At 31.3% G+C, this 17,169-nt stretch overlaps 1 protein-coding gene across 15 annotated transcripts in view; it reads right to left on the bottom strand.

Annotated features, from left to right (window-relative positions):
* LOC111697932 (hemocytin) overlaps nt 1-17,169 on the bottom strand; it is a 70,718-nt gene that overhangs the window by 39,966 nt on the left and 13,583 nt on the right. For 14 of the 15 annotated variants that reach the window (XM_023468092.1, XM_023468093.1, XM_023468097.1 and 11 more), the window contains 14 exons: nt 17,020-17,167; nt 16,083-16,155; nt 14,562-14,648; nt 13,624-13,720; nt 10,656-10,754; nt 10,102-10,166; nt 9,813-9,943; nt 8,223-8,311; nt 8,004-8,095; nt 6,688-6,728; nt 4,824-4,921; nt 4,471-4,587; nt 1,183-1,253; nt 798-913 (listed from right to left, as the gene is read on the bottom strand). In XM_023468092.1, the coding sequence (XP_023323860.1) occupies nt 798-913; nt 1,183-1,253; nt 4,471-4,587; nt 4,824-4,921; nt 6,688-6,728; nt 8,004-8,095; nt 8,223-8,311; nt 9,813-9,943; nt 10,102-10,166; nt 10,656-10,754; nt 13,624-13,720; nt 14,562-14,648; nt 16,083-16,155; nt 17,020-17,167 (1,324 nt within the window). Of the gene's footprint in view, nt 1-471; nt 521-797; nt 914-1,182; nt 1,254-4,470; nt 4,588-4,823; nt 4,922-6,687; nt 6,729-8,003; nt 8,096-8,222; nt 8,312-9,812; nt 9,944-10,101; nt 10,167-10,655; nt 10,755-13,623; nt 13,721-14,561; nt 14,649-16,082; nt 16,156-17,019; nt 17,168-17,169 lie in introns of those variants that run through there. The other variant, XM_023468106.1, reaches the window with a different exon arrangement.

The raw sequence follows: 17,169 nt of genomic DNA, 5'->3' as shown, positions 1-17,169 counted from the left end.
AGTGTCCTGTACAGAATACAGGGTTATATTAATCATGGATACAATATATTCTGTACAAATATACAGTGTCCTGTACAGGATACAGGGTTATATTAATCATGGATACAATATATTCTATACAGGATACAGTGTACTCTTATAAAGGATACAGTGTCCCACCAGGATACAGGGTTACCCTGTCAGTTACATTATACAGGGATACATTGATTAGTCATTGATACAGTATACAGGAATAGACATTTAGGACGCTTCGACCCCGATTTCCTTTAAACTTTTTATAGCTTTAACTTGTTGATCTAAAAGTGATCATTTTTAATCAATGTTAAATTTTCGCAGATTTTTCTATTTTCATCGGAGTATTTTCAAATATTATAAATGTTGACATTTGGTTAACTTTAAAATTCTATAAACCTTTGCTGGGGTCATCTGAAATGAAAGGTTTTAGCCATTTTGATGCGCATCCAAGTATACCTGTATTATCTAATGTGTATCCAGGCATACTTGTATTATCAAATGTGTATCCAGGTATACCTGTATTATCTAATGTGTATCCAGGTATACCTGCAATATCTAATATGTATCTAGGTATACCTGTATTATTCAATATGTATCCAGGTATACCTGTATTATCTAATATGTATCTAGGTATACCTGTATTATCTAATATGTATCTAGGTATACCTGTATTATTTAATATAGGTATACCTGTATTATCTAATATAGATCCAGTTAAACTTGTATTATCTAATATGTATCTATAGGTATACCTGTATTATTTAATATGTATCCAGGTATACCTGTATTATCTAATGTGTATCCAGGTTGACATGAACACCCCTCGACACACTCCTGTTCACACTCCTGATGGAGAGAGATTGACCTGCAGCTGTATTTACAACTATCTCCACACAACCTTCACCAAAATTTTATTAGTTTCCAAATTTAACTAAATGAGGAATTTGATTTTTTGTAGAACTTATTTATTGATGGATTGATTGATATATTGATTTACTATTCATTGACTTATTTATTTAATAATTAATGTATCGCAATAGTTTGTTAATTGATCATAAGATATTTATTTTATAGAATTGATACTGATTTTTTGTTTTTAAAATAATCGATCTTATTCATTTCCTTCTTGATTTATCGATTAATTGATTGATTGATTGATTGATTTACCTGTATATTTGTCCAACAGGACAGTTTAATCCACATTCCCGTACTAGAGGTCTCCAGTCCACCTCAACACCCTACCAAACCAAACCATATTAATACAATTAGTTAAACAAAACAACACCCTACCATACCAAACCATATCAATATTATTAGTTAAATAAAACAACACCCTACCAAACCAAACCAAACCAATATAAATAGTTATCAAAACAACACCCTACCATAACAAACCAAACCAATATAATTAGTTAAACAAAACAACACCTTACAAAACCAAACCAATATAATTAGTTATCAAAACAACCTCCGACCAAACCAATATAATTAGTTATCAAAACAACGTCCGACCAAACCAATATAATTAGTTATCAAAACAACGTCCGACCAAACCAATATAATTAGTTATCAAAACAACGTCCGACCTAACCAATATAATTAGTTATCAAAACAACGTCCAACCAAACCAATATAATTAGTTATCAAAACAACGTCCGACCAAACCAATATAATTAGTTATCAAAACAACGTCCGACCTAACCAATATAATTAGTTAAACAAAACAACACCATACCAAACCAATATAATTAGCTAAACAAAACAACACCTTACCAAACCAAACAAATATAATTAGTTATCAAAACAACACCCGGCCGACCAAACCAATATAATTATTTAACAATACAGCAACTTACCAAAGCAAACCAAAATAATTAGTTAAAAACAACACCCTACAAAACCAAACCAAACCAGTAAAATGAATTAAACAAAAAAAACAACACCCCATATCAAACCAAACCAAACCAGTGTAATTAGTTAAACAAAAAAACACCCTACCATACCAAACTAAACCAGTTTAGTTAGTTTTAATTAGTTAACGACTAACAGAGTTAAAACATAGACATTATAATTCCATTGCAATATATTTCAGTTTCGTACTTTCCATGATTATTGAAATCATTCCTATAACTCAAAAAACATTAGTCTGGGCTGTTGAAATTTTCTGACTTTTCCTAAATACCCATGAGCCCTCCCCTTGAGATTTAAAACCGGGCTTTTTTAATAACTGCCTGAGTCCTCACGCACTACTTTTTCCTGTAACAAACCAAATCTTTGTTTTGACCCACTTTCAGTTGTCGGATTTTGATAATTTTTAGCTTTTTGGAAAGCCTATGATATAAGGGAAAGCTTTGCAAAGTTTTGCAAAGAAGTTTTTGCAAATCATTTGGATACAATCCGTCAAAAGAAATTTGCACATTTTAAGTGTTTCTTAATTACACATCAGGTTATTTAAAATTTTGCTAAATCTTTTTCATATTATTCAAAAGGCATGGTCAAGCTTTTCAAAAATGTACATTGATAACCAGAAAACTCTGGAACAGGAAGTCGACTTTTAAACTAAAGTTATGACTTTTAATAGCGCGTTGAACATGAGGCACAGCGACTGTGCAATGTAAACAGACCCATTTTACTAAATTGCAAGGAGTATTTTCCAAGGTTGTAATGCAAGGAAAGTTATTTCAGAGGTGTACGCATCTTTTGTACTGCAATGTACTGTCTCTGGGCGGTAATGTAAACACAAGACGGATGTCGAAACCTGATATGGGATTCATCTTTCACATAAAAAATCAATGAAATGTTCTGATCATAGAAAACTTTTATGTGAATTATCAAAATGATCAAAATTTAATGCTTTTAACCTCCTTGGAAACTAAACGAATACTGATGCTATCATTATTTACAAATTCCTCCCACAGAGAACTGGTTTCAATATGTACGCAGAGTATACGCAACTGCAATTAACTTTCCTTGCATTACAACCTTGTACCAGACCAAGGTACTAATGCAAGGAAAGTTATTTCAGAGGTGTACGCATTTCTTGTACTGTAGTGTACTGTCTTTGGGCGGAAAAGTAAACACAAGACGGATGTCACAGCCTGACATGGATTCCATTTTCACAAAAATAATCTAAGAAATATTCTGGTCAAAGGAAACTATTATGTGAATTATCTAAACTATCAAAATTCAATGCTTTTAACCTCCTCAGATGCTGAACGAACACTGATGCATCTATTCTTGTTTACAAATTCCGCCCAGAGAGAACTGGTTTCAATATGTACGCAGAGTATACACGACTGCAATTAACTTTCCTTGCATTAGTACCTTGTACCAGACTGACTTTTATGAAAAATGAAAAATCTCCTTCTCGCGAGATTAAGGAAAAATATGTCTCCAATCCCTTTAAATGCGAGGTTAACAATCCCTTACGTAAGCTACTATATATATATATATAATTTCTAAAATTCAACTCTCCAAAGTATCAAAAACTGAGTGACATATTTTATCATTTCAATCTAAAATTTCTCCCAGCTTCACAAATTATGCAGGAAAATGCAGTTTTCAGATGATAAGATGATGGGAAGAGGGATTATTAAAACCAGGAAATGAAAATTTTTCAATTTTAAAAAGTATGATTTTTCTTTGAAATATGTCACTCCAAGATGATTAAGGGGAAGGCCACCACAATAGAAACCCAGTCTCACGTGGATTTAACGGTTCTGTCAAATTTTCAGAGAGCTGTGACTTTCAATCACAATTTGACCAATTTTACATAATTTTTTAGCCTTTTTTTAAAACACTTTTTGTAGGCATATATAACAATTTTGAATTCCGCTAATCTAAAACCTTCATGCAGATTCATCATAAAACATCCTCTTCACAAAGAAATGTCATTTACTCTGAGAACGCTAACGTTTAGCAACAGATAAAAAAATTTACGCATTAATCTAACCATGTAAGGGGGTGATTTATTTGGTTTTCAGTGAGAAATGTACATTATCAGTCTTCATGAGAAATTAAAATGTGGAAAAGAGATCACTGTTAAAATAACTTAAATAGGTATTACCCAGAGATAAGAGAGTTACAGAGATCAATTATCAGCTAAAATATGCGATATTTTCCACAGAATGTTCTAGCTATTGTGTTAAGTACTGTACTCGACCAATCAGCAAACATCTGTACTCAGGGATATTTCAGGATCCTTTGGATACGGAACACAAAATCTTTAAAAAAAGACTGAATTCATAAATGTTATGTTTCATGTTTAAAATTGTAGTATTTCTTTAAAAGTTGTTTAACTTAACCCCTGAATGGGAATTATATTCAACAAGTGGCCGTGAGAAGGCACTCTAGAAATCTATCGTTAAAACGTAGCATGTCGTGCCGGGTCAACTTAGGCCTTCGAAGCCCACCCTGTGAAAGGAGATAAGCAGTCTGCGCAGTCTGTGGTCTTACCTTTGCTGCACATTCATCTCCATACGCACTAAATATTGGACAGAAACATCTTGGATCAAAGTTTTGACAGGAGCAGTAATCATACATACAGTCAGAATAAGCTTTCTCAGGGTCCACCTGTACATACGGAGTAATCAGAAATATATTCAGAATACACTTAATCAGTGTTCTCTGATAAAAAAAAATGAAGGAATAGAAGGATAAAGAAGTATGAAAAAATATGGATTTAAAAGTTAACATGGCGTACTTCTCTAATGTTGAAGGGTGTGGAGAACTAATTCTCGCTGTAAAATTCGAATTCAGGAAATATGACTAGAATTAATTGATTGAATTTGTGAATTGCGCTTAAGAACCTGGGAGTGACAGGACTTGAAGATATTTTGTCTAAGTTTAGAACAGGTTTGTTCTGCTTCTAATCTCCGGGTAGGGTTTACATCACAGGGATGAGAACCTGAATCCGTCCAGTAAATATATACTTATTTATTAAAAACATTTATCTTTGGTTTTTGAATCCATAGAATTTTCAGACTCTCTGGTGATCTTAATAGGAAAGTTATCATTCAATCCTGTAGAGGTTTTTGTTTTGACAGATTTTTTTCTTTCCTGGATGCAGGAATAAATATAACTTTGATTGAGGTATCAAGAATTTATACTCCGCAGTGTATATCGAGACAAACTTTTATGATTAACGATACTCCAGACACTGCAAACTAAACAGAAGGAGAAGGCCAAATTTATGAAGAATTGGTGGTAGACCTTTGTGACCTTGTAGCTCTTTCGGTTTTGATACTACGCATCAAGTATGAAAAAGTATTCGGTTACGCGTAAGAAAGGAATTGAGTCTTTGCCACAAACTCTGAATTTATAATCCCTATATCTTTAAAACCCAATGTCGTAATTCTTTGATATTTCAAACTTATATTATTTCATCTAACAGAATTCATAGTTGGAAAGATCTAAGGTCTACGTCACGACATTGTGCTTCTCACTTGCTCACTAGTGGAGTCATGATTGAAAACATATAATATTTCAATCTTACGCGCAATTTACTTCAGCTTTACATGCACACACACGTTTCATGTAAAGTTAATTTACTACAGTGATAACCAGAAAACTCTGGAATAGTAGGACGCCTTTGAGAATCAAGTTTTATCTTTAAAAAGTTCAAAGACCTTGAAACACAGCAATTGTGCAGTTGGAACAGACCCATGTCACAAAATAAATGATTTTATAATTGTCTAGTAAAACAATTTGCCTTGTTACACCATCAAATACACTTAAGTATTGCTATAATGTCGTCTTCCTATTCCATTGTTTTCTGGTTATCACTGTACATAAGGAAAAACGTATGCATCAAATTTATTAAATAAATGTCATCATTTTGCTGTATTCCAACATTTCTCAGCAAATTATACCTTTGATGAATCGCAATTCTATGAAATTAATTTTCAATTTAACATCAAACTTAAAGTTAATATATGGTTATTAATTATGGGATTGATATCGCATATTAAACATATATACTAAACCAAAGTTTACACTAAAACAAGAAAATTTAGAGAGTTTCTCTTGAAATTATGAATAATCAGTTCTTTTAACGACTTGTAGTTTTTTTGTTTAAGATTGTTTGCAAATAAAAAAAATGCACAATGGATAAAAGTTTTGTTTATGTATTCTCATCTAAGCGATGCAATCAATTTATCTGTTTCCTATATTTATACTTTTCCTAGGGGTTTACACTACTCTATTTACTATCCTCACTTACTTGTGAAATCTTAGTTATAATGTTACAAGTTTTGCCTGCAAGCATTTTTGATAATAATGAGTCATAAGATTTCGCAGATTTCTGTGTTTTCATATTGGTGGATTTTTAATAATTTTAAACTTTAACCGGTCATAAACCTTCCCTTACATTAGACAAGGTCCTACACAAATATTCAGGTTTGAGGCTAAACTATATTATCAACGCTACAATGGTTGACAAGATGACGTCTCTGACGTCCTAATTATCTACCAATCAGATAGGAATCTAGCGTGAGACATCTAGCGGCCAAACTATCCCCCCTAAAGTACGTCATCATAACGGACGTTTTGCATACGTTCTGTTAAAAGGAACGATCTCTGATCAGTTCAGCCGTTCTGATGTTTTTTTAATATATACAAACAGACTAGCAGACCATTAGCAGACAGTTAATCCAAATATATATATTTATATTCCTTTGTCTAGAGCTACAACACAGTTAGGATCAATTCTCCATCTAGAAATAGATAAAAATATGTAAAATTTTAATTTGCCCCGGTTAAGAAAATTATTTTATTTGATCTAGTTGTCTACACTTTAAATACATTAAGAAGTTAAAACTTAAAAGCAAAATAGTCAGTTAACTTTTTTAATTTGGAGGAATCTTAAATAATACTTTGTAGCGATGTTTAAATGACAAGAGAAGTAAACAGACTGAATATTTATTATGTAAACGCAGTATTTATACCAGATGCATAATCTAAACAATAATAAACAAATGCATAATCTAAACAATAACAAACAAATTGTTGTGAACTGTATTCCTGGAATCCAGGGGCGCCACAACTTATCATTTTAAAAATCCTGTTTTCACAACCTAATTAGAGAGAGTTTACCAAGAAGAAAAAGCTATTGAATGCCACCTGTTCCACCATATTCTGCAGATCCAATATATTAAATCTTTTGCAAAATTTCTATGACTAGATTTTTCTATTCCTCCTTATTTATTTGTTAACCTTTTCATGATTCTATAATTCAAAAAGGAAACAAAAAACTAAACATATTATACGCGTTTTGAACAAATTTTTAAATTTTTTTTGGTTAATATATTTTATGAAAGTTTAATCAAATTTCTCATTAACTTAACTCAACTTCCAACTTATATCGCGGAAACCTTTGATATTTCAAATTTTAACTTTTTCACTTGATCTAACAAAATTCATAATTTGCAATATGAAAGTTCAGCTCGTCAGGTTGCAAAGATAAAAAGCTAATAACAGTTTGAGGCAAATTTTAAATTGTTTTGAAAAAATTAATGGTAAGGTTTCAAATAATAAAGGAATTACAACTTGATACAAATGAAATGAGTTTTTTTCTCTATATCTTCGCAATTCGATATTTTAAACTATAAATTCTGTTCGATCAAAATAGTCTAAGTTTAAAAATTTAATGGTGGACACCATCAGGTTTCAAAGATGTAGAGATTTGAAATTTTGAGGTAACAAAAACTTCTTTATCCAAATGTAGAATTCACATCGGAATTCAAATACATGGATTTTAAATTTTTATCAGAATGTTTTTTTTTTGAATCAAAGAGATCATAGATCAAGATAATCTAATATGATTTATAAAGAAACATCGAAGATCAAGAAGACGTATAATGGAAAATGGACCATTTTAGATCAGACAGTGTTATGAATAAGCATAATGAATATTACATGTGACATCGGGTTGCAAAGGTATAAGGATAATAAAATACAGGTTGAGGGAAGTAATCTGTCCGTTTGCTTACTTGTTGGCAAAGTTTGTTGGATTCTCCTCCACATCTCCGTCCACAGTCAAGAAATCATCATTTTCAAACCCATTGTAGCTTCCACATAAACCCTAATAGATAACTTGTCAGGAGATGATAGTTTTCTCCAAACTTTCTAAATTTGTTTTCTTTTTGGAAAGTAAAAATATGTTCAAATTGTTCAAATATCTAAAAACTTTAAACAGAACGAATGTAAACCTTAGTCTTTCCATGTAGTGAGGGTGAAGCATCAATATAGACCCTAGTTTCTCCATCCCACCAAACCTTACTCCCATTCTCCAGGTATACTAGAATACAGGATATAGAGCCTAGTTTCTCCATCCCACCAAACCTTACTCCCATTCTCCAGGTATACTAGAATACAGGATATAGAACCTATAGGCAGTTTCTCCATCCCACCAAACATTACTCGACTATTCTGCAGGTATACTAGAATACAGAATATAGAACCTAGTTTCTCCATCTCACAAAACCTTACTTCCATTCTCCAGGTTTCAAATCCTTGATTCATTATATCCTGGTCCCTGCTGGGATGTATTTTCTTATTGGTAATTGCTTCAATTAGTTTTGCCCCCCACTAGCCTGACATATAAAGTGTTTCATAGCGTTTAGACAATAACAACAACAAAACCAGTTGTTTTGTAAATCAAATCATACAAAACCATTGATATTATACTACCTTAGTTCTTAAATACTTTTTAATCCTAAATTCCAAAGATGCAACTAGCTATACAAAACTAAATATTGAGCTCATAAAGCTTAAACCTGGAATTGGATTAAGATAATTTAACAATGAACGGCAGGAACCACGGTGATCTAAAGGTTGCAACTCCTCACGCAAAAATCCATGAAAATTTTGACAGAATTTAAGCTAAAAACAAGTGCTCTATCTTTCTAGAATGTTTCTACATCATACAAAAAAGTATAAGTAAGTAAATGAGGTAAAATCAGAGACCAAGGCGCTGCGACATTTCAAAGTCGACCCAGCGTCAAAAATTAATGAAAATTTTCAGAGCAGTGTTGGACCAGTTCAATGCACAAACTTTTATTTAGTTTGAAATCTTCTGAAACTTCATTTCATTCGAATTAGCCTCTATTACTATGATAATAATTTCACGTATTTTCAAATAAAATCGTCTTTTACAAATCAACATATGTTTGTTTTTATATGTTAAAAAATAATATATTAGTAATAGAGATAATTGTTATTTGATCATATAGCCTGTAATCATAAAGATAATAGATAATAGAAACGTGTAATAATAGAGATCATTGCAACTAGAGTAAGCCTGATGATAGAGATAATTGTATCTAGAGTATACAGGTTATCCATAGAGATGAATAAATTAGAATATACCTGTAATCATAGAGATGAATAAATTAGAATATACCTGTAATCCATAGTGATGAAACCGAATTTTAAATATATTATAGAGTATACCTGTAATCCATAGAGATGAATATATTAGAGTATACATGTAATCCATAGAGATGAATATATTAGAGTATACATGTAATCCATAGAGATGAAGATATTAGAGTAAACCTGTAATCAAAGAGATGAATATATTAGAGTATACCTGTAATCCATAGAGATGAATATATTAGAGTATACCTGTAATCCATAGAGATGAAGATATTAGAGTATACCTGTAATCATAGAGATGAATATATTAGAGTATACCTGTAATCATAGAGATGAATAAATTAGAATATACCTGTAATCCATAGAGATGAATATATTAGAATATACCTGTAATCCATAGAGATAAATATATTAGAGTATACCTGTAATCCAAAGAGATGAAGGTTGGTTAATAACCAGAGTATTCCTAATTCTGAAAGGAAGTTGGTTTATTTCCTCGCCATCCAACCTCAGCTCAAAACCCTGCTTTAATTTCAAAATCCGTCCTCCTGTCCTAAAAATAAGATTATTTCAGAACTTTTTGCTGTATAGATACATGAAATAGTATCTCTCAGCTAATAAAATTACAATTGTTAACAATGAGACTGAAATGTATATGACTCGATATCCGCATCAGAAACCTGTTTGAGCTTTTTAGAAATGTTTACTTACTTGATTGTAACACTACGTGTACATGTTGGGGGATTATTAATCTCATATGTTCGACCGATTACTTCCTAATTAAAAATCATTATAAAAATATTCTAAAATAAATTGTGATAAAAAGCAGAGTTTTCTATATTTAATTGCTGAGCTGGAAATAAAAGAAATAATATTTTAAAGTTTTCTTACAGTGATAACCAGAAACCTCATAAATAGGAAGACGACTTTTAGAATCAATTTATGATATTTAAAAGTCTAATGAGCATGAGAAAAACAGCAATTGTGCAGTGTTAACAGACCCATTTCACTAAATTAGTGGTTTTATATGTTTCTTTGCTTTTTATCTACATCAAATACCCCCAAGAATTGCTAAAATGTCGTTTTAAAATTTAATCCATTGTTTTCTGGTTATCACTGAAAAAATTATATTAAAATATAAGCAAATGTAAAGATTCCGTTTCACTCATTCACAGGATCGACGAGTTGAGGCAAAAATCGCTTTTAAAATATAATACTTTTCTTGTAATTAGGAAAAAATATTCTTTTCAATATCCTACTCTGACCTGGAAAGTTGAGCCGTCACATGGTATATTTTCAGCCTGTATCAGTAGATCATCAGACTCCAACAGGATATACGCACATTGCCCCATGAAATCATAGCTCTAAACATTGACAATATATTGCCCCATGAAATCATAGCTCTAAACATTGACAATATATTGTCCCATTAAATCATAGCTCTAAACATTAACAATATATTGTCCCATGAAATCATAGCTCTAAACATTGACAATATATTGTCCCATAAAATCATAGCTCTAAACATTGACAAAATATTGTCCCATGAAATCATAGCTCTAAGCATAGACAATATATTGTCCCATGAAATAATAGCTCTAAACATTGACAATATATTGCCCCATTAAATCGTAGCTCTAAACATTGCCAATATATTGTCCCATGAAATCGTAGCTCTAAATATTGCCAATATATTGTCCTATGAAATCATAGCTCTAAGCATAGACAATATATTGTCCCATGAAATCATAGCTCTAAGCATAGACAATATATTGTCCCATGAAATAATAGATCTAAATATTGCCAATATATTGTCCCATGAAATCATAGCTCTAAATATTGACAATATATTGTCCCATGAAATCATAGCTCTAAGCATAGACAATATATTGTCCCATGAAATCATAGCTCTAAGCATAGACAATATATTGTCCCATGAAATAATAGCTCTAAACATTGACAATATATGGCCCCATTAAATCATAGCTCTAAATATTGACAATATATTGCCCCATTAAATCATAGCTCTATATATCGACAATTATAGCTCTAAACATCGACAATATATTTTTCAATGGGTTTAATACTATTTACGTAGATCTCAGTATTTGCGAAAATAAATAAATAGCCATGAATATGCGGGAACGGTTTTTAAAGAGCTCCATATAATCATTTAATTAAAAAACTAAATATATGCAACATTTCATTAACAGAAAGTGAAGAATACGACATTTGATCAATTCCCCAGTTGAAAATCTTTTAAAGTTTTCCCAAACTAATTTTTTTCTTTTATTCAACTGAGCTTTGCATTATTCAGTTTTAACCAAACTTTTTTCTTTCATCTTAAACTAACTCTTGTTATTTAAGAAACTTAATATTTGTTATCTCTAAGATCTTTTTACTTTTTATCTTGAGGAAAATAATGTAATCATCATGAATTTTATATTTTTTATTTTTTGGCATAAGCTTGCACTTTTCATCTTAAGATGTTTGTCCTTCTATTTCTAAGCAAAGTGTTGTACTTTCATATTTTTTCTTGCACTTTCTTTTTCTAGCTGAAACATTGTACTTTTTAACCTAAAACTTGCCCTTTTACATTTCTAATTTAAACCTTGTACTTTTATATTTCTAATTTAAACCTTGAACTTTTATATTCCTAACCAAAACCTTGTACTTTTATATTTCTAATTTAAACCTTGAACTTTTATATTCCTAACCAAAACCTTAAACTTTTATATTCCTAATTTAAACCCTGTACTTTTACATAATTTAAACCTTGAACTTTTATATTCCTAACCAAAACCTTAAACTTTTATATTCCTAATTTAAACCTTTTACTTTTACATTTCTAATTTAAACCTTGTACTTTTATATTCCTAATTTAAATCTTGTACTTTTACATTTCTAATTTAAACCTTGAACTTTTATATTCCTAATTTAAACCTTGTACTTTTACATTTCTAATTTAAACCTTGAACTTTTATATTCCTAACCAAAACCTTAAACTTTTATATTTCTAAGTGAAACCTTAAACTTTTATATTTCTAATTTAAACCTTGAACTTTTATATTTCTAAGTAAAACCTTATGCTTTTATCTTTTTAACCAAAACCTTGCATTTTTATATTTTTACCCTAAACCTTGAACTATTATATTTCTGATCAAAACCTTGAATTCTTAAAATTCTCTAAACTATAAACCTTGTGATTCTATTTTACCAAAAAAAACTTTTTCATTGTTGGCTGAAATAAAACAAAAACGACACCTGAAAAGAAAAAATTGTACTATGAAGGATAATACATAGCCCAAAAATTATGCTGCTTTAAAAATGCATTTTCTTAACTTAAAATTTCAGAAAACCCTTGATATTATTGTTCTAGTTTGAAATATTTTGCATTCGTAAAAAAAAGGTTGCCAAAAACTATGATGCAGAAATATGCAGTTATATAAAAAAGACGAAACAGTATACATACAGTGAATAAGGAAATAAAAAATTTGTAACGTGAAAAATGGAATCAATCAACATACTACACCGATAAACAAAATACATTAAAATTCCAAAAAATATATTAAACTTTTGATTCTTCGTTTTGTGATACAATCAAAGTGCGTGATTTGATGTTTATCATTTATACATCGTTTGAAAACATATCTTATACCTTTTTTATTGCAGAATAATTAAAAACAATTTCTCCTGAAAATGTTGTCACTCTCACACTTGCAAAATTGGATGAAAAAAACATGCAATTAAAGGGAGTGTTGTCGATATCGATCGATACTAATTTTACTTTTATTTGTTGCGTATATAGGGAGAAAAGGGTTTAAAAGGACTCATGCCAAAGAACGTAGGACCCATAACAATTATTTCACTCAGATCGTAATAAATTCAAGAAAGTTTAACATTAATCATTCAAATATTACAACCTATACATGTCGAATTCAATTCAATGCAATCGTAAATAGTATGATATTTCTTATTTCCTTTTTTTATACGATGTTCTTTAAACGATGACTATTTGACCCCTGGGATGTCTCTACTATCGAAATTTTAGGGATTTTGTTTGGGAGAGACACTTAGCTGCCAAATAATCGTCCTTAACATCCAGATTTGTATTTAAAAAATGCATACATTTTCAAGACTGGGTCTACATTAAGGTGTTCCAACACCTTGACCTTTAATTTCACCTCTCTATTCCTTTTTTTGTAGCCTAGACATGTACATTTGATAAATTACCTTTCCATCAAACGTAGTATAATGTGGATCCCCAACTACAGTACACCGGCTCCCGCACTCTTCAGCAGTACACTCCCATCCAGATACAGTACATACACTACAACACAGCAGTACACTCCCATCCATATACAGTACATAAACTACAATACAGCGGTACATTCTCATCCAGATACAGTACATAAACTACAATAAAGCAGTACACTCCCATCCATATACAGTACATACACTAAAATACAGCCTTACACTCCCATCCAGATACATTCCGTACACTACAATACAGCAGTACACTCCCGTCCAGATACAGTACATAAACAACAACACAGCAGTACACTCCCATCCAGCTACAGAGCATAAACTATAATTACAGCAGTACACTCCCATCCAGATACAGTGCGTACACTACAATACAGCAATATATTCCCATCCATATACAGTACATACACTCTATAATAAAGCAGTACACTCCCATCCAGATACAGTACGTACACTACAATACAGCAGTATATTCCCATCCATATACAGTACATACACTCTACAATAAAGCAGTACATTCCTTACCATATACAGTGCATACACTCTACAATAAGTACACTCCCGTCCAGATACAGAACATACACTATATTACAGCAGTACACTCCCATCCAGATGCAGTACATACAATACAATACAGCAGTACACTCCCATCCAGATACAGAACATACACTATAATACTGCAGTACACTCCCATCCAGATGCAGTACATACTATACAATACATCAGTACACTCCCATCCAGATTCAGAACATACACTACAATACAGCAGTACACTTCCATCCAGATGCAGTACACACAATACAATACAGCAGTACACTTCCATCCAGTCACAGTACACAATATACAGTTTCAATTTAATATTTACCAAATTTACAAAAAATAAGTAAAAAAGTAGAAAATTTTACCAAGTATTACAACTCTTTGTTATTTCTTCTCCATTCTGATATTCTTTACCATTGTAAAGACACGGACAGTCCTTCTCCTTTATACACCTGAGATATATTTAGAGATATATTGTCTAAACACCTGAGATATATTTAGAGATATATTTAGAGATATATTTAGAGATATATTTAGAGATATATTTAGAGATATACTGTCTAAACACCTGAAATATATTTAGAGATATATTGTCTAAACACCTGAGATATATTTAGAGATATATTGTCTAAACACCTGAGATATATTTAGAGATACATTGTCTAAATACCTGAGATATATTTAGAGATGTATTGTCTAAAGTAAATTAAAAGGTGTTAGGTACTTTCACAAAGGCTTTTTCCCAAGGGCGAATTGCCAAGTGACAATTTGGGAAAGTACCTAACATTCATCAAAACTCTCAAAACTGTTATATTGCATGATAATTTTTGTGAGGGAGCTTTAGCCTGTAAGTATATTTTAAGTAACCTTCTATGCAGAGAAGTACTGACGATTCACAATGGTACCCTTGAACACTTTATCTGATTTATAATTTGTGGAAGATAATGTGTTTTTTTAAGTTAAAAAGCGAATAACACTGATGTTTCTCTGCAATAGAAATGTGGAAGTTGCTTTTGTATAGAACCCATAATCAAAAATAAGCCGTTTTTACAAATTTTAAATTTTGATTTATAATTCAAACTTCATCAGATAAACTTTTAAAGTAAATCATGCGTTGTCATATTTTCATTGAGGGCCAATTGAAATAACGCCGACAGTCCCTTTAATTCGTAAGTAAGGATACATTAAAATATACATATATATGCCATTAACATCACGTTTAGATTTGGACTGAATCCATGTTGACACCCTTTAGATTTCTGTAAAAGAATATAACACTCTACCCTACTTTAGAAAAATTGGCTTGATTTTCATAATTTAAACAATAAAATATTAATAGTATTGTTGTTGAGTTTAGTTTTAGTATGTAATTTCAGATTGTAGAAAAAAATTAGGAACTACCCATAGTTTACATCAACAAATTTCAGCCAATTTGGTCCAGCCGTTTGGCCGGCTATAGATAACATACATATGAACGAAGAGCTTTATTTATAGATTACACTCACTCTACTTTTGTAAAAATGGCCTTGTTAAGTTTTTATAATTTAAGCAATGAAATAGTATTGTTGTTGAGTTTAGTTAGTATGTAATCATAAGATGTAGAATATATTAGAAACTAGCCAAAGTGCCCTGCGTTGCCCGTGGAATAAAAAAAATCAATTTTGAAATTTGATTTCCTCAAAATATTTTAGTCAATATATATATATATGAGCGAATGGCTTTATTATAAAATTACACTCACTCTACTTTTATATAATTGGCCATGTTAAGTTTTCATGATTTAAACAATAAAATATCAATTTTCTCTTTGCGGACTTTAGTAAGTTAGGTAAATGATTTACATTCTTGTATTATCCTTCTTTTTACAGATTAGAAATTAAAATTACCTATTTTGATGTAGCCTGGTTCCCTGTGGACAATAGCACCCTGAGATACAGAACTCAGAAACCAGACCTTCATCTGCTCATCCAAACCTCAATACTACAATTATGGTGTTGTTGTAAAAAAGCGACTCTCTCAAAAATTAAATGCAAACAAAAAAAGTTTAAATATTTAAGTCAAATACAATAATACAATGTTGGACTAAACTTTGAAAAGTTTAAAATCTAAACATTTGCAACCTTTAAACAACATTTATAATTTTTCTTCAACATGCATTCTATCATGGAACTTCAACAATTTAAAAAAAAAGAATTTAATAGAATTTTTTTAATGGAACTTAATTGTTTTTGTTTACATATAAAAGGAGTTTTATATCCATATTGGTGATTAGAAGAATCATTATAAGATTATAAGAGTATTACATTTTGCTCCAAAGTTATTTAAAAAGTTTAAAAAGTTATCAAAAAACTTTTTTAGACTACCCTGTCTAAACCAAGCAGTGTAGGCCGAGATTTATTTAGAGATGTGAAAGATCTTTTTATCTAAACCTGTATAAACAAACATCGCTGGTAATTTCCTGGAGAACGCTTTTTGACCCCCCCCCTGGCCCCCCCTCTCCTATCAATGTGTACCTCATAGACCTCATATGAAACACGTGGGCACAGTTAGAAAAGGGGACGCAGCGCCCGGCCCCATGGTCTGTCCTAGCCGGATCGCTAGGCCTCCTAGCCTGTTCAAGCCGCAGCGCTCGGCCTAAAAATTGTATTAAACTAACCTAACCCTGAAAAATACAAAAGAAATTTAATTTATTTTTGTTGAAAATAGTTAAAATCGAGGTCATGTACAAAATGGATGGGGGGAGGGGTCTAAAATTCGTTCTCTAAGGCATACACATTACACATATCCCTGTATCCTCCCAAAATTCATGGTTTGAATTGATTCCTGAATCAGAGCAAGTAGGACTAGTTCCTACTCCGCACTCCTGATAAACCATCCCTCCTCCACACTCCATAGGACAGAAACCAGGAGATCTCCAACCTGACGGAGATACTCCCAAACCCTCACAGGATCTCACATAGGTTTCAACAGACT

Source organism: Eurytemora carolleeae, unplaced genomic scaffold (genome assembly GCF_000591075.1).
Source record: "Eurytemora carolleeae unplaced genomic scaffold, Eaff_2.0 scaffold51, whole genome shotgun sequence".
In the NCBI taxonomy this organism is placed as follows: Eukaryota; Metazoa; Arthropoda; class Copepoda; order Calanoida; family Temoridae; genus Eurytemora; species Eurytemora carolleeae.
This window is presented reverse-complemented; position numbering and strand designations above follow the sequence as displayed.